Source organism: Zonotrichia leucophrys, chromosome 2 (genome assembly GCF_028769735.1).
Source record: "Zonotrichia leucophrys gambelii isolate GWCS_2022_RI chromosome 2, RI_Zleu_2.0, whole genome shotgun sequence".
Classification (NCBI taxonomy): domain Eukaryota; kingdom Metazoa; phylum Chordata; class Aves; order Passeriformes; family Passerellidae; genus Zonotrichia; species Zonotrichia leucophrys.
This window is the reverse complement of record NC_088171.1, coordinates 3,518,225-3,539,331: the sequence shown is the minus strand read 5'-3', so window position 1 is coordinate 3,539,331 and position 21,107 is coordinate 3,518,225. Positions and strand designations below refer to the sequence as shown.

At 42.1% G+C, this 21,107-nt stretch overlaps 1 protein-coding gene and 2 long non-coding RNA genes across 4 annotated transcripts in view; 2 read left to right on the top strand and 1 right to left on the bottom strand.

Annotated features, from left to right (window-relative positions):
• Positions 1 to 2,326: 2,326 nt before the first annotated feature.
• LOC135443537 (uncharacterized) lies at positions 2,327 to 6,812 on the bottom strand. Of its 2 annotated transcripts, XR_010439056.1 has the most exons (5): positions 6,774 to 6,812; positions 6,003 to 6,068; positions 5,310 to 5,478; positions 4,174 to 4,517; positions 2,327 to 2,547 (listed from the first exon to the last, which is right to left on the bottom strand). It is a non-coding gene; the product is annotated as an uncharacterized LOC135443537 (long non-coding RNA). The 2 variants fall into 2 exon arrangements; XR_010439055.1 differs by lacking the exon at positions 6,774 to 6,812 and having other exon boundaries at positions 6,003 to 6,446.
• A 5,900-nt stretch (positions 6,813 to 12,712) lies between these two features.
• VIPR1 (vasoactive intestinal peptide receptor 1) overlaps positions 12,713 to 21,107 on the top strand; it is a 116,786-nt gene continuing 108,391 nt past the window's right edge. Inside the window, exon 1 of the mRNA XM_064703807.1 lies at positions 12,713 to 12,908. Coding sequence (XP_064559877.1) covers positions 12,831 to 12,908 — 78 coding nt within the window. The 5' untranslated portion in view covers positions 12,713 to 12,830. The remainder of the gene's footprint in view (positions 12,909 to 21,107) is intronic.
• On the top strand, positions 13,109 to 17,500 carry LOC135443538 (uncharacterized). The gene is made up of 2 exons (XR_010439057.1): positions 13,109 to 13,191; positions 15,342 to 17,500. It is a non-coding gene; the product is annotated as an uncharacterized LOC135443538 (long non-coding RNA).

Below are 21,107 nucleotides of genomic sequence, written 5' to 3'. Positions count from 1 at the left end.
TACACAGAATTCATTAAAACACACGCAGAGGACGTGGCTGAAAGCTGCCTCAAGTTCTCCATACCATATCTATGCAAATGTTATCACTGCCATGAGATAAATGTGAAAGGGGTTCACAGGTACAGAGCATGGAAAGGTTTTATGGCTTAGCCTCTGTAAATATTCTTCAGGTTGCCTTTATAATGTGACTGTTAATAGAACACTGAGTAGGCAAATAAAGGATTTTTTTAAATCCTTCTAATGAAAATTATGGATTTTTAAAGTGATCTGGCTTTATTTTCTCCAGTTTTTAAACACTGGAAAGATATTCTCTTGAAAGGAGAAGTCTTGGTAAGCTTTGGAGATGAAAAGAATATAAGGTGTTAAACACGTAGGACATGTAGGACAGTTTCTAATTTTTATTTATGTACAAAAATCAAAGCAGCATTGACTCTCACACCGATGACCTTTCTTTGCAGGAGCCCACAGATCACTGCTCCCATTTCCAACTCCAAACAGAATTCAGTCCAAGCAGATAACTTCAGCTCAGGTTGTTATTGTTTGTATAACCATTGCACTTCAAAGGTTTTACAGCTTGAACAAATAACCCAAAAATCGAACCAAACTGGAGGGAAAACAGAAGGGTCAGCCTCTGAAAGAGCTGAAGAACTGCACCAGCTTTGAACTCAGGGTTTTGCTTCTCAGGTTGTCTCTGAAACTCCCAACAGCACAAAGCCTGGGAACATTCCAGCATCAGGATTTCCATTAATTCTGTGATTTAATGCCTGGAGTGAGCTGGTACCTGAGCAAAGCCAGGGCACCTCTGGGGACACCTCACCAGCCCTGGCTGAGCTCTCCTGGATCAGAGCACTGCCCGGGGGAAAGGAGCCAGGGCAGGTCCCACGTGTGTTTTCTGCTGACCTAATCACAGCTGGATACAACAAAACCCTGAATCCCAGTGAAATCCATCCCCCAGACATTTGCACTCTGGGCTTCCACACCTGAAATTGTCAGCCCTGAGCTCTGCTGCTGCTGAAGGACAGAAGTAAGGTACTTTTTAAGGGGGTTTATCTGACTTCTTTCAGATGTTTTCATCAGGATTATCTCCATCTTTCCATGGCTGGAAGTCATCAAACTCCCAACGATTGTTAAAAACCAGAGGAGCCAAATGAACACCTGTAACATGGAGCTCAAAACCACAACCACCATTTGAAAGAACTCTTTTGACACAGCCACCCACATTTTGCCACCCTGTAAAGCACAGATGTGCTGCAGATCTTGCAGATCCCTGTTTGCCACGCTCTCAGGGCTGCGAGGAGAATCTCAAATAATGTTGTCTTTTGCCTGCGGTTAAGCAAACAAATCCCACCCAGAAGCCCAACAAAGAGGTTGTATAAAGGAGCAGTTTTATGTGGAGAAGGACTGATGGCTCCAGTAAAGTTGGAAGATTATCTGAAGATGCAAACTGGGGTGCACTCTGATAACACTTCACTATTTACAGGCTGGCTCTTGACAGGGAGTGTGTTTGCTTTTGGGGCCACAGCTGAAGAAACACATGTAAATACTGGTTTTTATAGCAGGGCTCTTTTGCTGTCCAGGAATAGAGCAAACCTTGAGCAGCATGAAAGGCACTGGTGGCACATTGGGCAGCGCTGGGTTTTGTTATCTTCATCACCTCAAAAGACCTCCACCATGGTTAATTTCCCTGGAAACCAATGTGGGTGGCACTGAGACTGTCTGGCAATGAAACTCATCCTGCTTATTCTTAATGTCGTGTTTGGCTCTTGGTTCAAATGGTTGCTCTAACACACAATCCTAATTATGTGCTCTGGAATAGTTTTGACCCAGTTCAGGAAAGCCCTGAATAAGTCCCCAAAGAGGAAATAGTTTTAACAGACATTTGGCTTTCAGCACTAGTTATAACTTCCCCAACTTAACAGGATTTGAGTAAACTGAAATTTGGACACTATAACCATCCCCAATTTCAATAGAATTGAGTAAACTGAAATTTGGACACTATACCATCCCCAGCTTCAATAGATTTGAGTAAACTCAAATTTAGACACTAGAACCTCCCCAACTTCAATAGATTTGAGTAAACTGAAATTTAGACACTAGAACCTCCCCAACTTCAATAGATTTGAGTAAACTGAAATCTAGACCAAGTCTGTAATGATTTTTCCCTTGATTGTGATAATTTCTTAAAGTGAAGCCTTAGTTAATTATAATGCAGCCCTCAATGCAGAGATTCCTTGTTATCTTGGCATTGTTTAAAATCATTATGATTATTTTCTCACTTGTAAATACACTGAAAGACTGAATTTCATCTTGGACTTTATTACAGGCTTATATTTTTTAGTCATCCTTGATATTCACAGTAACAAAAAGCCTTGGATCAACCTGAGCATGGATACATGGTAAAAGCAGAACATCTCCAGTTTTACCAATTGCATCTGCGTGTCTGGTGCTGTGTCCTGTGGTCTCCCCCTTTTTGCTGGAAAACTTTGATGGGAAGTGTGGAGCTTTGGTGCAGTGAGACTCCAGGGCCACATCATCGATCAGATATGCCTGGAACACACAAATAAACAAATGAAAATTGGTGAAGCTGCAGTAAAAGGAGATGGGGATGACTCACTGCAGAGCGAGTCCAGCCCACTCACCTCCCCAGACAGAGCGAGATGTGGCACAGCTGCCTAAATTCCCCCTCAGAGAATTAATCCCATTAAAGAGGGGACAGACACTGGAAGTTTTCAAGCCCAGCTGCTCTTAGCAATGTTTTACAGTGAAAACACCTCCATCACCCCCATTTTCTTCTGGGAATCCTGCTGTGAATGCCTGAATGTGACAGGACCTTAGTGGTCTCATGCTTTAAAAGTAATTGATATTACTGCCTGTGGCATTCATATCCTCTGAAAAAATCCCTTTGCCCAGGATTTTTCTCCTGGGAAGCTGAAAAGCCTCAGAGAAAAGGAAAACAATTCTTATCTCATTTGCTTCTCCTCTGTTTTGCTTTTCTGGAATGTGTTTGGAGATTGTTTACCCACAGGTGATTGTTTCATTGGATTCTGCCATGAATTATTTTGACTCATTGGCCAATCATGGCCAAGCTGTGTCAAGACTCTGGAAAGAGTCAGTTTTCATTATTATCTTTTTAATCTTCTGTGAGTATCCTTTCTGTATTCTTTAGTATAGTTTAGTTTAGTATATAATAGTATTATATATATAGTTTAGTATATATTAGTATTTAATATAATATAGTATCATAAAATAATAAATTAGCCTTCTGAGAACATGGAGTCAGATTCCTCATTCCTTCCTGCCACTGGACACCCTGCAAATACAATAACTGCTTCCAAAAAACTGCCTGCCTGACAGCAAAAATACCCTAAGCCCATTGCCCTCAGTGTTGGCATTGGGATAATTTTTGTCACTCTTGCACCGAGAATGACACAGGAACAGGGGAGAAGCAGGACTGCAGAAAGAGCAAAAGAAGGTTTATTCAAGAGAACGGCGCGGTTTTTATAGAGTGATAGGATAGATTCTATTTGATTGGCTGGTTAACAAAAACACCTTCCTCACACACCATCCTTGAGAAGAACAGAAAGATGAAGTACAAAAACACTACCTGCAGATTTTTATACTTAACAAGCCATCACATCCTCACAACTCCTTAAAATTTCTCATAAGCCGCTGTGAGAAACACTTGGCCTTTCTCTCTCTCTCTGTGTCCCATGGCATCCACAATTTCCCCTGTGCCAGCTGCACACAGCCCAGCTCTCAGCCTATCTCTGACTGGAGATAAACCCCGTGCCCAGGTGCCACTCCCTCCCTGCGTGGAGCTGTGGAGCAGGAGTGGTTGCTCTTTGCCATCCCCAGCCAAAGTTCTTGTTTGCTGACCCAAAAGCGGCGCAAACGTGAAAAGCTGCCCTGTTCCGAGGGGACTGGGAGCCAGGGGAGAAGATGCTGTAAAAACACAGAGGGCTGAGCTTAAATAGAGAGATAAGGGAGGAGATTGATGTTACAAATGCCAAGGGTCATGTTTTCTGTTAAAACAAATAAAGCTCCGCTGAGCACCGGTGAACTTGGCTGGGGCTGTGCCAAGCCTTTGATACAGAGTGAGGAGAGAGTTCAAGGCAGCACCTTGGAGGTAAAATCCAGTCCCAAGCTCTTGTGCCCTTCAGAAAGGTCACTCACCTCTCTGTGAAATCCCTTTCAGAGGCACCAGGTAACACAGGAGGCACCAGCACGTCAGGAAAGCTCAATAAATTCAATTATCTTCCCTAAAAGCCTAATGCTTCGCTTCCCTCAGTTATTGCCTGTGTTATGGCATCTCCTTGGATAATGTTTAGCTCTCCTTGGGAAGTGTGTGTTTCTATGCCTGATTTTTTTTTTTTTTTTTCTAGATGACTACAGCAGCATCCACAGTTTAAAAATCTTTTTTTTCCTTGAAAAATCCAGTGCCAAACTTCCTGGAGAGGCTCACAACTCACAGGTATCAGGCTAATGCCACACAGTTCAGCTTATTCACTCATCCACCTCTGAAACAGAAAAAGAGAAAGGGACTTTTTGGGATATTTTTCATTGCCATTTACACTGTCAGAAATTGAAGGGAAGCATGGAAAATCAGTCGTTGTCAATGCTGTTAAATCTAACACGATTTAGTCTGGATTAGGAGAGGGTTTCCCTGCTTTGTACAGTCAGTCTGGCAGATTGTGGGCATGAAACGATCTTTTGCTTACAAAGAAAGAAGAGCCGTCAGGGAAAGGGGAAAAATTAAAAAAAAAACCACATCAAAATTATCTGGAAAATTACATTTATGTGCAACAAATTCTTCCCAGACAGCATTAATTCAGGAGAATGTGCTGTCATTTCTTATTCCCCCCAAGAAACAGAGTTTTATTTTTCATGTGTGTTGAAAGGACTTAGAACATAACACTTCCCTCCATTAGTGGATGTAATGTTTTGCTGACATATAGTGAAGATGCTTAATTTGCTTGCACAAATCTGTCCTGGAGGCAGCAGAAATGTAAGGAATGCATCAGGCAGGGGAATCAAATGAGCAGCACAAACGCTGGGATATTCATCAGTTCAAGCAAGAGAAATGAACTGCAGCAGCCAGAAAAGCTTGCTTTAAATCTGATTCATAACAAGGAGGGCTGGAGGAAGAACTCCCAGCCCTCTAATTCCTGCTTGGGTTCTTTCTTTCTCAGAGATTATGGCTGAGTGAAAAGGGAAAAGCAGGGCTGCAAGGAGGATTTTGAAGAGCAGGTTTGAGCTGGAAACAAGGGATATCCCAGCTAAACAAGCAGGAGGAAAATCAATAATCTTACCAGGAGTGTTCCCTGACTGCCAAAAGCACAAGCAGGCAGAGGCAGGAATTGATTCTTTGCAGGGACATTGGTTTGTTTGGGGTGTGGGAGAATGAGCTCACAGGGGAGCCCTCAACCAGGCAGATTCCTTCCCTCTAACCACACACAGAGCCCTGACTTCATCTTTATCCTGTGGAAACAACCAAATTCCAGATGATACACAACCAGCAAATTTCAGGCTTCAGGTGTTTTCTTACCAAGCTGCAAAAAAATCCCTCAGTTCGAGGGGAAGAAGGGGTTTGAGGGGAAGAGGGGGTTTTACTCCCTTCCCCCCCTTCTCCATCACCATGTTTGAGCCCTAGCCTTGTGATTTTTGTGTTTGTTTTTTTTCTTTCCTGACTGATGCCTGCAGAAAAAATCCGGCACAGTCCAGGCATGGGGCAGGGCTTCCCCCTTCTCTGCTACCATGTTTGAGCCCTGGCCTTGTGATTTTTGTGGTTTTTTCCTTACTGATGCCTGCAGGAACAATCTGGCACGCTCCAGGCATAGGGCAGGACTGCCCAGCCCTGTGTGAGAGCAACTGGCTTGGACAGAGCTGAACAGACCAAGGCTGCTGAGATGAAAAATCCCCTTCTCTGCAGGCAAGAGAGGAAAGGAGCCTGAGCTTGCTGCTCATTTCAGAAGAGGAGTGGAAAATAAAAGAGAAAAACTCACTCTTGTGACTGATGAATCCCAAAGAGTGTCCCGGTGGATGTCCAGTGCTTTGGATCTCAGCTGCACCTTTCATTTGGGTTAAAAAAGAGGAAGTGGCAACTCAGCCCAGCAGGTGTGGAAAACAGGATCGTGCTCCACAGTGTGGCCAAAAATGATTTGCTGAGCATTTTCTCTGTTATTCCACCTTCTTCCCAGCATCTGTCCCCACACAGATCAGAGCCTCTGTCCCCATTGCACCCCTCAGGACTCCAGCAGCCCCAGGGCACAAACCATGGATCAGGCAGATCCTCATTAACAGCATGAATTCAATGCACATGCTGATTTCTGAAATGTGGGATTTCCTCTTTAACCTTTCCTGAAGTGAATGTGGAGTTCAGCCTTCTCAAAAATGGTTTCAGTAAATCACATCAGTCTCAGAGGTTCTGGAGGCTTTGAAGCCAAAGATGGATAAGAGACAGGATCTTGAAGAGCAATAAATTTACAGAATCTTGGAATTTTTAGCTTGCCAAAGACCTCTAAGATTAGGTTCAACCATTAACCCAGCACCACAAAGTCCACCAACAAACCATGTCCCTGAGTGCCACCAGCAAGTCCAAGCACACACCTTGGGAAGAGCCCTGAATTTTTTATTCATTTTTTATTGCACTTGTCAGTTTATACCAAGCCTCACGACATTTATCACAAAAATTAGTGATATTCTAGAAATTCCTCTTTCCTGCTGCTAAGCAATTAAAAACAATTCATTGTTTTAACAACAGAGATTCTCATCACCCAGCCAGAAGAAAATGGGGCTTGTTCTGTGGGCACCAGCAGCCAATCCTCTCCGTGCAGAGCAGCTCCGTGATGCATTTGGCCAGGCTGTGTAAAATGTTCCATTTCCTGCCTCCCCCACAAAAGCATCAGCTGTGTCACATCCTCTAATGATAAGGTGCAGGCTTTATCTCCCCCTCTAGAGCGTGTTTTAGCCCAAGCTTTTATTTAGCTCCTGTAATCTCTGGTGTCAATCACCGTGTTGGTTTCCCTGCTTCTTGTGCCTTCTCCTGCTGCCAAACCACTCTCAGTGAGTGTTAGAGGAGATAAAAATCTCTCAGTAGTCAGGGTAAAATGTTTCTGCACGGTGGCCACGACATGGGACAGAACCTGCCTCTGCTGGGCACTGTGATTTTAAGAAATGTGGTTGTAGCCGTGCTGAGTGTGAAAAATGCGTGTATTTTATGATTGGTTTTTCGCAAATATTCAAATGAATATTATATGTGTTATGTTAGAAAGTAATGCTGTATTAATTCTCTGAAGTAGTGTGTTAAATATAGTTTTAGGTTATAAAAATTGTTAAAATAGAAACGATGCTATGTAGGATACTTTTTTTAAAGAAAGGATTTGCAGCGAGACAGCAGCCACAGGACACCTGAATCTTTCAGAGAAAGAGAATTTATTGCCCCATTATCAGAAGAAATTAACTTCTTCCTGCCTCAAAGGTGCTGCCAGGATTCAGAGGAAGAAGTTGACTCTGACCAGAGAGATTCCTGTATTTGAATGGAATTTATGCATCCTGTATGAGGTGTATGAATATACAAGAGGCTATTGCTTTTAAGAGTTAATCCTTTGTTAACCTGTGTCCTTTTTTGGGCTCATGCTGCTCAGAAAAAGGTACTTAGACATCCATAACTCTTTGTATTTGTTGTCTCATATTGTCCTAATTCAAATTGTCCAAATTATTATTAATCTAACTGTATTACTATTTTTATAACAATTTTATTACTATTAAAATTTTAAAAAGCAAGTGATTGGCATTTTTCACACCGAGAACTGTGCTGGGCAGCTTTGTGCCCTCACAACCTCCTGTTCCCCTGCTCTGTCCTCCTTGGCTGCGCAGAGCCCCAAGGAGAAAGGAGGGAGAGGTGCCCTGTTCGCCTGGGGCACGTGGTGTGCCCTGGAGCAGCTCTGCAATGTTCCCACTGTAAACAGCTCTGCTTTCATAACGCACGGTTTGCTACTCACCTGAGTTCATTCCATCCCTGCCATCCCCGGCCTGCAGAAAGTTCTTGCTTGTTAGTTTGTTTGCACAGGTTTTTTTTTTTAATTTGGTATGTTCTTCCTGAGCTCTCTTTTTTTTTTCCTCCTTTTCTGCCCAAACGCAAGATTATTATTATTTTTAATTATTTTTTAGAAAAATGTTTTATCCGAGCATTTTTTGAGTTGGATAGCTCCCTGTGGATATGTAATAGTAATTGCAAAGATTATTTTTTCTCTGCTCCCAGTGGCTTTGATTGTGTGAAAATAAATGTTGAGTACTATGAAGCAATTAATCCTCAGCTCTCCTGGGAGTTGGGTAGGTAATTATTGCTATCTTTAGCTTACACAGTGAGGTGAGCATCAGCAACTGGATAATTTGCCCTTGCCCCAGAGATCAAGGAGAAGATTTTAACCTGCTTGGATCAGGTAGGTCCTTTAAATTGAAATATCCCACTCCTGCTCTTCAGATATTTCATGAAATATCCACCTCTGCTGCCCTCACAGCTTTAATCATCAAACAGGTGGAGATTTCCAGAACTTCATGGGAAAACTTTTGGGGACAGAAAGAGAAGAAAGTCTGAGCTTTCAGCCCTGCTGGGTTGTGGTCAGCTCACTTCAGATTTTCCCTAGGGCCACTCTGGTGTTTCCACCTCACACAGAATGAGGAGCTTTAAACCACAGGAAAGCACAATTGTTTGTGCTTCATTTCGCAAATAATGAAGTCCTGTAGGTGGATGGAATGGTGCTGTTTGCAAAACACCACCGCCAGTGTTTGCCTGCCTCTAATCCCCAGTGCAAATAATGCACAGGAATTCATTCTGCAGCTTGTTTAGGGGATGTGATGCTGTTACTGTATTCACATAAAGTCACCCAGTGGAAAGCAGAACAGATGCATTGTGTTGGCTTTGGAGAGGAAGCTAAATGGGGAACAAGGGCCCAGAACAGCAAATCCAGCCTGCAGCAAACTGCTGCATGAATCAGCCCTCAAATATTGTCCTTCCAGCCACCACTGCTGTTAGTCTTTGCATTTCTGATTGCCAGAGGCACAGGGGGAAAAAAGAAACATGGGCAAGAAACAATGTGGTTGCTTTTATTTACCTCTGCCATTAGTGTCCACCAAACATTTCTTATTTGTATGACATTTCCCCAAGCAGCCCTGGGAGAGATAAGCCATTTTGTGAAGGATGCCACATCAGAAATGTTAATTACCTTCGAGGGAGAGAGTTAAATAATGGTAATGGAGAAAAGCAGACCCAGGGAAGATGCACCAGCCCAAGACAGTGATCACTGTGCTGCTGCTGATGGGAAGAGGAATTAGATCAAGGCTTTCTCAAATTGTTCACAGCTGAGATTAGGGGGAAAAAAAAATCACTTTCTAGGTTGCAATATCACCTTATTAGCTGAGAGGCTGTTCAGCACCAAGCAGCTGCCACCTTCCAGCCCTGAGGGTCAGGAAAGAATTTTGGAGGGAGGTGTTGGATGGAATCCCAGTGAGGTGAGCACCAAGCAGAGAGGAAATGGAAGCTGAGCTGCTGGGAAATGCATCTTGGAATGGTGATACCTGAGTAATTTGTGGAAATACATCTTGGAATGGTAATACCTGAGTAATTTGTGGAAATACATCTTGGTATGGTAATACCCAAGTAATTTGTGGAAATACATCTTGGAGTGGAAATACATCTTGGAATGGTAATACCTGAGTAATTTGTGGAAATACATCTTGGAATGGTAATACCTGAGTAATTTGTGGAAATACATCTTGGAATGGTAATACCTGAGTAATTTGTGGAAATACGTCTTGGAATAGTAATACCCGAGTAATTCAGCTGGGAATTCTCTTGTTCCCACCCACCCAATGCAAAAATGAGGGTTTAAACCACGACCAGCACTAGGCCATGCCATAAAGCTGACATTTTGAATTCTTCAGGCACACATTTTTGTTTTAAAGGGGATACACAGGGATAAGAAGAGGGCAAAAAAAGATGCCAAAGGTGTGGTACAAGCTCCAGAGAGTTTGGGGCTTTTCAGTCTGCACTGACACAGAGCCTTGAAGAAAATGGAATGTGATTTCACTGATACAGGCAGGGTAAGATCTGGGGGCATGGGAGGAGGTGAGTTCAAATCAAACAAGTGCTGTGAAGTTCATTTGTAAAAAATGATCAGATTTTTTTTGAGATTTATCTGAATTTGGAGAAGAATTGAAGAGAAGAACGTGAATTTTCCCCTCTTTTATATTGCACCTGGCCAGAGCAAGGAGTGACAACAGGATGATGTCTGGAGGGAGGCAGAGGTCCCACAGCATGATGTGGTTTCAGTGAAGCACAGAAGGGTGGAGGAGGAGCAAAATGTTTATTTTACCTGTTGTATTCATTGTAAATTCTCACTGGACGTAGCCAAACCCCTCATTAATACTCATTTGCATATTAACTTCCACACCTCTAAGGATGCAAATGAGGACACACCTGTAACACGTGATTTTTCCAGCCTTTTGGCAAGGCCAAAAATTATAGTACAGAAGGAGTCTGGATAAAATTAAATATGAAAAAAGGGAAGGGGAAAATAGCTGTGTTTGCTCAGGGCTGTGTCTCTCCTCCTCCATTGAATGTAACCAGATTTATGGTGTTGAAAACGAACTATTTGTGAATCTGGGGAAGTTCTCGTTGAACAGGACCAGATTTGAGAGCTGGGTTGGTTTTAATCAAGAATTAAACCCAGCCTTTCTGATCCCTGAGGACCAGCAGCACCACAAGAGGGTTAATTTCTGCCAAAATTCCAGCACAGTCCACAGGGCAAAATGTGCTTCAGACTTTTCCTGTAAAATCCCAAATCCTCCAGATTTACTCTCTGCAAAGAACCCAAAAAAGCAGCACCTACCAATACCTCAATCCCCTCCTCTTTTCCCCCAAAATTTATCCTTATCAGGCTGCTTGAAAGCATTCAGGCTGCATTAATAAATTAAATAATGAAAGCCAGAGTGGCTGTAATTAGTGGGGGGATGCAGTGACCAGCTAATCAGCTCTGCCCCTGTTATTTTAGGATCCAAACTGAGCTTTATATAGCTTTATAAACCTCTGTACAACTAATTGAGGTAATTAACATCTTGTCTCTCTTTTTACACTGGCAATTATAAGCCACCATCAGATCTATGATGAGAAACAAGGGAGAGAATGGGGATTTTTCATATCAAATGCAAAAAAAAAGGGGGGGGAAATATTTTCAATACAAATTAATTCACATTTTTTCAGAAAAGTATGGGGAAAACCACTAAACTGTTTTTTTTTTTTTCCTCACCTTTTGCAGGTTGGCTTTAAAAAGTGGATGGCTTAGTGATTTGCTAACAAGAGATAAAGACTGAATATAACTTTGGATTTTTAACCATTAGGCCTTCTCCCTAAAAATAGCATTTTTCTTGGTTGTGTCAGTAAATTTAAGAGCTTGGAATTAGAGAACTCTCTCCAGGACCTCCAAAATATGAGGATTTTGTTTTCTTTCCTTGAGGATTTTGGGTTTTTTCTTCAACAGGTGCTTTACAAAACAACAAATCTGTCCATCTGTTGGAGCTTGAAAATCTAGTGGGGCTGGGGGGGAAAGGAACAGCAAGGAGGGGATTATTTTTCTTATTTTTACCTTTATTTAAAGGGCTTATTTGGCTTTCTACACTAAAGCAAGCTTAGACCTGAGGGTTGTCTTGAATTGAAAGGAGCATTGCCCTCAATATTAAATGAAATGCTGCCCAGTGTGCTGGAAAGGGGAAGGATTTCCACATTTTTATTAATAATTGAGGGTAAGCCTGGTCCTGAGCTGTTCCTCCAATCTGAGAAATCCAGAAATTCCATGTCAGTGACCTGCAACATGGAATTGTTCTGCCTTTTTCTGGGGAAAATATACATACAGATCACTGAATTGGGATTTTTGGCCCATTTAACCACTTCTTACCAAACTGTTATTTTAGAGGAAGCCAAATGCATCAATTAATCATTCCTCTCCCTTCCCAGCAGTGCTGGGTCACGTTCCCAAAAGTGGAAATGTGAGAGGGAAGGGAAGGGAAGGGAAGGGAAGGGAAGGGAAGGGAAGGGAAGGGAAGGGAAGGAGTAAATAGAGAACAAGGGGCAAATGGGAAAGAAAAAGAAAAAACGGGACAGAAAGGGGGGAAAGGAAAAGATGAAAAGGGAGACAGAGTAAAAAGGGAAGAGAGAGGAAAGGGGGAAATAGTGAAAAGGAAATGTGGGAAATAGGAAAGGGGGAAGAGAAGAAGAAGAAGAGGGGAAAAAAGAAGAAGAAGGAAATAAAAAGAAATGGTAAATGATAAAGGGAAAAAAATGAAAAGTAGGGAAGAGGGGGACGAGAAGGGAAATGGGAGAGAAAGGAAAGCAGAAAGAAAGGGCAAGAAGGAAAAACTGGAGAAAGAAGAGGGGAAAAGGGGGGAGGGGAAAATTAATAAAGGTCAAGGAAAGCGGGGTGAAAGGAAAAAAGATAGAGGGAAAAAATGAAAACTAGAGAAGAGGGGGACAAGAAAGGAAATGGGAAAGAAAGGAGAAAGGGCAAGAAGGAAAACCGGGAGAAAGAAGAGAGGAAAAGAGGGGAAGGGAAAATTAATAAAGGTCAAGGAAAGCGGGGTGGAAAGGAAGGGAAAGGACAGAGAAGGAGGGGGAAGGAGCCGGTGCTCCGGGCCGGGCCGTACCTGGGGCGGTGCCGGGGGCGGTGCGGGCTCGGCCGAGCGGGCTCGGAGCCGCTGCCTCCTCCTCTCCTCCTTCCTCCTCCTCCTCCCGTGCCTCCTCCTCCTCCTGCCGCTGCCTTGGCTGCCGTGCCCGCTGCATGCGGCGGGGCTCGGGCGGGATGCGGGGCCCGGGGCTGCGCGGGGCCGTGCCGCTGCTGGGCTGCCTGCTGGCCGCGGTGAGTGACTCAACGAGTGAGGGGCCGAGCGAGCGGGAGCGCCCCGGGCAAACTTCGGGCAACTTTGGGAGGGTCTGCTCCTTTCCCCGGGCGTGGGAATGCGGGAAATAGCGAGCGCTCGGCTCGCCTTTAGGGTCAGGTGTGCGTCCCCTCCCGTGAGGGGATGTGAGAGGATCCATTTGATCCGCAGGGATTCCCTTCGGGATTTTTGTTCCACAAGCGGCTCCGCGTTTCGCTGTCATTGGTGGCTTTCGGTTCTCTTTGGTTTCTGTTCGGGATCTCGGTGAGTCGTGCAGTGCTCGCCCCACACCTGGGGATAAGGGGATGAGGTTTTCCCGAGGGGCTCCGGCATGGGCTCTCCCTGCAGCTGCCAGAAGTTGGGCAAAGCTCGGAGCCGCTTTCCAGGGCTCCAAAGCCGGAGCTGGGAGCAGGGGATGTGTCCGGGCTGCCGTGTCCCTGCCAGGTGTGATTTCCCCGCTGTCGGGTCCGTGATGTCTCGGGTTTGTTCCTCCTGGAGCTGTGTTTGCCCCGTACGGAGTCACACGTGCGAGTCGAGCCGAGCTGAGCCGAGCCCAGCTAAACCTCCGTGCCAGCAGGAACAGGGCACGACTCCTGCACGCTCAGCAAAGCTCCCCGCTCCAGGGAAAGTGTCCCCGATCCAGGGAAAGTGTCCCTGCTCCAGAGAAGGTGTCCCTGCCCATGGCACCGGGTGGAACTGGAGGATCTTTCGGTCCTTTCCATCCCAGACCATTCAGGCAGTCTGCAGTTCCATGATTTGGCTTTGTTCTCACAGCTCGTTTCCTCGCAGGGTTTGATTTAGAACGAGACTGGTTTTAATTTAGCAGCCTGGGCTTGGGGGGAGATTTGGTGCTGGCTGTGGCTGAGTTTCCCTCTCACGTGTAACCTGCTCCCACCGCTGTTTTCCCTGCCTCCCCAGCATCCTGTAGGGCTGGCTGAGGTTGCCCACCACAGCTGGGTTGTACCATCCCTTGTAAGTCACCTGTGTTTGCTCTGCTTGTGGTCACAGAACCATCACAGAATTGTAGGATGGTTGGAAATAAATTGCATCTGATTCCAAAGCTCTGTGGGCAGGACAGCTTTCAGCAGACCAGTTGCTCAGAGCATCTTCCAGCCTGGTCTTAAAGCAGAGTCAGATCAAGCAAGCTGAGCCTCAGAGAGTGGAAGTTAACCCAGATGTGTCAGTGCATCACTTGTCTCCCTTTTCCTTCTCCCCTTTCTTCTCTCCTTGTCCCACAAGGAATGAAACAAATGCATTTAATTGTAATTTTTTGTTGGCTATTGGCCATGAGCCCCTCACCCATCTGCATTGCCAAAGAATTTCTTAGAGGATGAACAGGTTGGGAAAATGGATAAAAGTACTGAAGAAAAAAAAAAAAAAAAAAAGGACCAGGCAATCAGTTCCTGGGATTCTACAGAGCTTACTTTAGGGAAGATCCAAAATAGCACACGTGTCCAGGGCTGGAGCTGGGGAAAGGAGAAGGGGGTAGCGTTCTCATCAGCTGCTGGAGCTGCTCCAATTCTTGCTTCCACTGAAGCCCTTGGCACAATTCCCATTTCTTTAAAGATTGTTGGCATGAGGGGCTCCTGTGGGGCCGGATCCTGCAGAGGGTGAGGTCACAGGGCTGCTGAAATTCACCCTGCAAGGGTGGCAGGATCAGGCTGTGGGTGATGCTCTTGGGCTGCCATCAATGAGCACAAACCCCTAAAGCTTTGGGGCAGCACAAGACTGGGTGTAATCCTGTCACTGCTTTCTTTCCAACCCTTTTATTATTCTGTTGTTGTTGGTAATGTTCCTGGGATCTGGTTCACGCTGGTGGGTTAAAAAGATTCACATGCTCCTTATCAGCACTGATCTGCAAGGTGACTAATACTGAACTGCCTGAGTGCTGGAGAAAATCTCTGGTTTGTTTCTCAGCTTAAACCTGGGATTTGGGGCTGATTTTTAAAGCAAACGTAGCTCTGCAGTCATAACCCAACTCTGGGACCTGGCTCAGCAGAGCTTGGTTGGTTTGGGTTTATTTCATTTAATTTCTTGTGATAATTTTTATTGGTACGTCCTTGAGGTAAAAAAACCTCTGAACAAGTGGCTGATCAACAAGTTCAGCACCATAAAACTCTTGCAGCCATGTGGTTTCTAATTGCTGTTATAAACTTTCACCTCTCATCCTGCACGCTGTGGAGAAGAGGGAATTGGGCAGATCTCATTTGCTGAGGTCATCAGGCCACGCTCACCAAAGTCCTGCTCTCCTGCCAAGGGCAGCTTGGAAAAATTGGAATTAAAGTGTTAATGGTGGTGATGTGGTGTAAATGCACAATAATCCCTTCTAGGTTCTTCTGTGTTGCTTTTAGGGGTGTAATTAAGACAATTTGGCCTGAAGAGCTACAAATTAGGCATTTTTTTTTTTCTCCCAGTGTGTGTCTAGAACATGAGATGTGGATAATTTGAAGCAGTTGGTGGATTCCACGTGCCTTCAGACTTCCAAGCTCCTTGAATTAGCCAAATCTGCCCAGCTGGTGTAATTTGTGCTTTTCTTCAGAGCTTTGCTCTGTTCCAGCCTCGAAGTAGGTTTGTGATGGAAAAGAATAAAACAACTCAGATCTGATTCTTCATCAGGAGATGTGATCAGTGTGGGAAATCAGTGAAATCTGAGCTCCGCAGAAATCAGAACAACCACTTCAGCTGCGTCTGTGTCTCTTTCCTCCTGTCATTGATTGAGGATCTGTGAACTGACATAAATATACTTGAAACAAAACAACCACAAGGTTCTCACTGGAACCCTCCAGGCCAGTTCCTGCACAAAGATCCTTTAGCAATTGCAATATGTGTTTAACAAAGGCCTTGCCACAAACCCTGTGTGTGCCACTGGGTGTATGATTTATTCCATTTCTGCTTGTAGAAATGCATGACTGACTTCATTCAGGAGAACCAGTTGCCCAACCCTGTGTCTGGGTAGCTCTGAAAGCCTCTCTATAAAGTTTTCAGAGAGGACACATAATCAGCAAGAATAATATTGTGGGTCCTTATTTAGGGCATAAAAAGGCAAAATTGTAAAATAGTGAGGGGGAACAGTATTTTGAGGGAGAAATAGAGAAATTTAGGGGAAATACTTAAAGCTGTTTCAAGCTGTGTTTTACTCACCAGCATGACAGCAGGGGCACTCACAGCATCATTATCACACCCTCCCAGCCCAGGGGTTTGTGTCCAGCAGGGAAACTCGGGACAGCCAGCCAGGAATTGTAACAGCAGAGTCCACCACAGTGATATTTAAAAAGGGATTTTTGCCAGACACTCAGCAGCAGGAGGCAGGTGGGACCATGGACAGGGAAAGCCGCTGGTTTGGGAATTTTGGGTGTGGAGATGCATTTCCTCTGCTTTTATAACCCTTAAAAAATCCTCTGGTTCCATCCCCTCAATGAGAGGTGTGAGAGCCAGAGGGCTGCTCTGGATAGAAATGCAAATTCAGGTGAGTTGCTTTTTGTCCCATGGTGGCTCCTGAGGCTGACAAAACGTTGTGTTCTCAGTGTTTAGGGATCTTCTTTGTGACTTTTTGAGTAGTTTTTGCCTCTCACACTTGGCTTTCCAAGGAGGCATCGGGGCAGTAGGGGGATGCAGGCCAGAGGATGCAGATCAAGAGGATGCTCTGCACATTTGGCAAATTACAAGTGGAGACTGAGTGAGTGGTAATGTCAGGAGAGAGGTTTCAGCTGTGAGGCTGCCTTAGAAATGGAAAATGTGCAGAGTTTATATTCATTTTCAGGGAAAAAAAAAGGAAAAAATATAGAGAGGTTTTTGCCTTTACCAGATGGTCTCCAGCAGAAACAACTGGAGAGACTGGTGACTTGTCAAAATCAATCTTCCACATGATCGGCTGATAGTCTGGGAGGAGTGGGAATTTTCTGGTGTTTGGGCTGGAATGTAGACACAAATCTTTTGGGACAGGAGGGAGATCTCCCTGTTCAGCATCAAGTGTCCCATTTCTTGGCAGCCTGGGGAAGGGCACCAGACACTGTGGAAAACGAGACCTGAGAATTGATGATCTTTATTTTTTTAAGTCAGACCTGAGTGCACTTGGAGGAGATTTGTCACACCCCTGAGTGGCTGAAATTCAGGAAAGGGCTCAGATTATGTGTGGAGAATAAAAAATTGGTGGGGAGCAGGACTCAGCTGGGTTTTAGGGACGCAGGAGGTCACGCCCTGCCCTCAGCCCAGGTCAGCACCAGCGTGGCAGTGTCACTTGTGTGCTGCTGTCACTTCCCCTGCTGCATCCCCCTGCCTCAGGGGACAGGGGATTTGTGGTTTTCCAATGCCTGGGAAAGGCTGTGGGATTAAATGTAGCCCCCACTCCCTGCTCTCATCAACTGCGTTGGAAAGAAGAAGGAAGAGCTTTGCGAGAATCAAACTTTAGGAAACGCAGCCAAGGAAAAAATCCCAGGTCAGGGGCAATGCAGACTTTTCTGTTTAATTACAAAATACTACTCGTGAAGAAGATGAAGAAGAACAAGTAGCAACTGCTTTAAAACTTCGATCTTGTCCCATATATATTGCTATATTAAAAAACTTTAAACTCTAAGTTTTGTATTTGTGATATTGCACACTTCTATTCAACTACACACGTGTAATCTTAGTGTTATCAATCAATTTTGGAAGTTTTTTCCGTGGCTTCAGGGTAAATGCAGTGTTCTCCTGAGAGTTAGAGTCTGTCAGCACAGAAAATGTAAAATTCTCAGCATCCAGAACTCTGACACAGGGAGAGTTCATTCATTAGCACTCAGGAAGTGCCCAGGGAAGGTTTTAAGAAGATTTTTCAGAAGGGATTGAGCTCCCAGAGCCATTGGATGCTGCTTGGATCATTGTAAAACCCATTTTTTTATTAAACGGGGCAATACCAGGCTGCTTCAGCACTGCTAGAAAACCCAAAAGCTCCTGAAGATGTAAAAGAAAAGTTGCATGTTGAGGTTTTGGGGTTTTTTTGTTGTTTTTTTGGGTTTTGGTGGGGGTTTTTTGGGTTTTTTTTGTTAAGGTTGGGATTAAATGTATGAGATGGTAATTTTTGTTTGGATTTAGATGTTTATTCGTTTCTATTATAGTTTTATAAGTGGTCAGTTTTGTAGTAGTTTATTTTAATAACTTAAACAAATAGAGTTGTATTTCTTATAAGTTTTTTTAAGGATAAATAGTTTTAATTAAGAAATTTAACTTTCTGAGGATGCACCAGTAACTTTCCCTCTGATGAGGATGGTGTTAACACAGCATGAATATTTTCCACCCCAAAACTTCAGCTTTCTTAGGAGCATCCCCTTTACTGGGGCTTTGAACCAGCTCAGCCTCATGCATAAACCCTAACGAGGGGAGAGCTATAACAGCAAAGAACCTCTGATTAAACTTGCCAATCTGCACAAAAATAAATATTCTCTGTGAACAAGCCCTGCCCTGCTGGGAGCAGGCAGGTGAGGTGCAGAGGAGCAAGCAGATGTGAGATTTCCTTGCTCTTCCAGCCCTTGCTCTGCTGTTTTTGCCCCCAGTGCTGGGGGTGCCAGGCAGATGCGGAGCCCCAGGGTAGGTGCAGCCCTGGCTGGAGGATGGTGGGGGTGGCATCAGCCCCCAGCTGGGGCATTTGGGGCTGGGTGGTTTGTGGAGTGAATTTAGGGAGGTTTCTGTGAGCAGGGATGTGTGCTGTGGGTTGCTCAGGGCTGCAGAGCTCGCATTAGTGCTGCTTTGCTGGCACTTTATTGGGGCAGATCTTATCTCCAGCACTGACTGCTACACATATGTATATATATTTATATACGCTTAGATATTTATAGTTATATTTTTATAAGTATAAATATAACTATACTTTATACTTTATTCATTTTCTTTATATTTATATATTTTAATATACATTATAAATTTTAATATTTATATTTGTATATATATGCCCATATATATGTGTATATATTTATATATATGTGTGTGTATATATATGGTGTGTATATATACATATGCATATATATACTTGTATATTTATGGTTATATTTATACTTCTATTTATATATTTTAATATACATTCATAAATTTTAATATTTATATTTGTATATATATGCCCATATATATGTGTATATCTGTATATATGTATATATATGTGTATATATATGGTGTGTATATGCACATATGCATATATATACTTATATATTTATGGTTTACATTTATACTTCTCTTTATATATTTTAATATACATTTATAACTTCTAATATTTATATTTTATATATATGCCCATATATATGTGTATATCTGTATATATATACATATATATGTATATATGTGTGTATATATAAATATATGTATATATATATGTCTGTATGTATAAATATATAGTGTATACATATATATACTTATATTTTTTTAGTTATATTTATACTTGTATTTATATATTTTAATATGCATTATAAATTTTAATATTTATATTTGTATATATATGCCCATATATATGTGTATATCTGTATATATGTATATATATGTGTATATATATGGTGTGTATATACACATATACATATATATACTTGTATATTTATGGTTATATTTCTACTTCTATTTATATATTTTAATATACATTTATAAATTTTAATATTTATATTTGTATATATGTGTGTTATATAAATACATGTATATATATGTCTGTATGTATAAATATATAGTGTACACATATATATACTTATATATTTTTAGTTATATTTCTACTTCTATTTATATATTTTAATATACATTTATAAATTTTAATATTTATATTTGTATATATATGCCCATATATATGTGTATATCTGGATATATATACATATATATGTGTATAGGTGTATATATGTATATATGTGTGTATATATAAATACATGTATATATATACGTCTGTATGTATAAATATATAGTGTATACATATATATATTTATATATTTTTAGTTATATTTATACTTGTATTTATATATTTTAATATACATTTATAGATTTTAATATTTATATTTGTATATATATGCCCATATATATGTGTATATCTGGATATATATGTGTGTGTATATATGTGTATATATATGGTGTGTATATATACATATACATATATATACTTGTATATTTATAGTTATATTTATACTTCTATTTATATATTTTAATATACATTTATAAATTCTAATATTTATATTTGTATATATATGCCCATATATATGTGTATATCTGGATATATATACATATATATGTGTATATGTGTATATATGTATATATGTGTGTATATATAAATACATGTATATATATATATGTCTGTATGTATAAATATATAGTGTATACATATATATACTTATATATTTTTAGTTATATTTATACTTGTATTTATATATTTTAATATACATTCATAAATTTTAATATTTATATTTGTATATCTATGCCCATATATATGTGTGTGTATATTTATATAATATATATATATCATATATATATGATTTCCCAGTTGTAAAGCCCTATTCCTCTATAGGAATTTCAGATAGAGACCCTGATGTATTTTACATTAACACAGTCACTTTTCAGTCAGCTGCACCAGTGGACATTAACAGCTTTAATTCCTCCATCAGTGGCATTAGGTGGATTTCTCCCCCCACCAGGGCGGTCCCTAACTCTCCATTTCACTGTTTGCATTGGGAGCTGGAGGTTTACACTATTGTAAATCTGCTTGCCATTTGAATTCTGGTGTTTGCACAGAATTGTGATTATTTTCTAATTCAGAACCAAACTGGGGTTATTTTTGATATGTTTCACTAACGAGCTGGGTGGGTGATGGGATTTTGATAAAATCTGCTGGCTGTCATGGCCTGGCTCCATTGATTTGCATCAATTTAAAGTGGAGGAGAGGCCAAAGAATTAAATACAGAGATCCCAACTCTGTTTGTTGAGCCACCATGCCCGTGATCCTGTTCTTTTTTCAGCTGGGGTGTTCCTCCTCCTGTATCAGCTCCACACAGTTTTTTTATCCTCATCCCTGTCATCTCATCAAGAGTTATGGGGAAAAAAAATCTATTTAAACACAATTCTTGTCTGGAGGGCAGAATATCAATACCTGGTGTCTCCTTTTGAGAGCTGAAATCCATTGGGTGTCTTTTGAACAGACACATTTGAGGCTCCAGCCGGGATATTCTGTGTTTAACAGATGTTCCAATTAATCC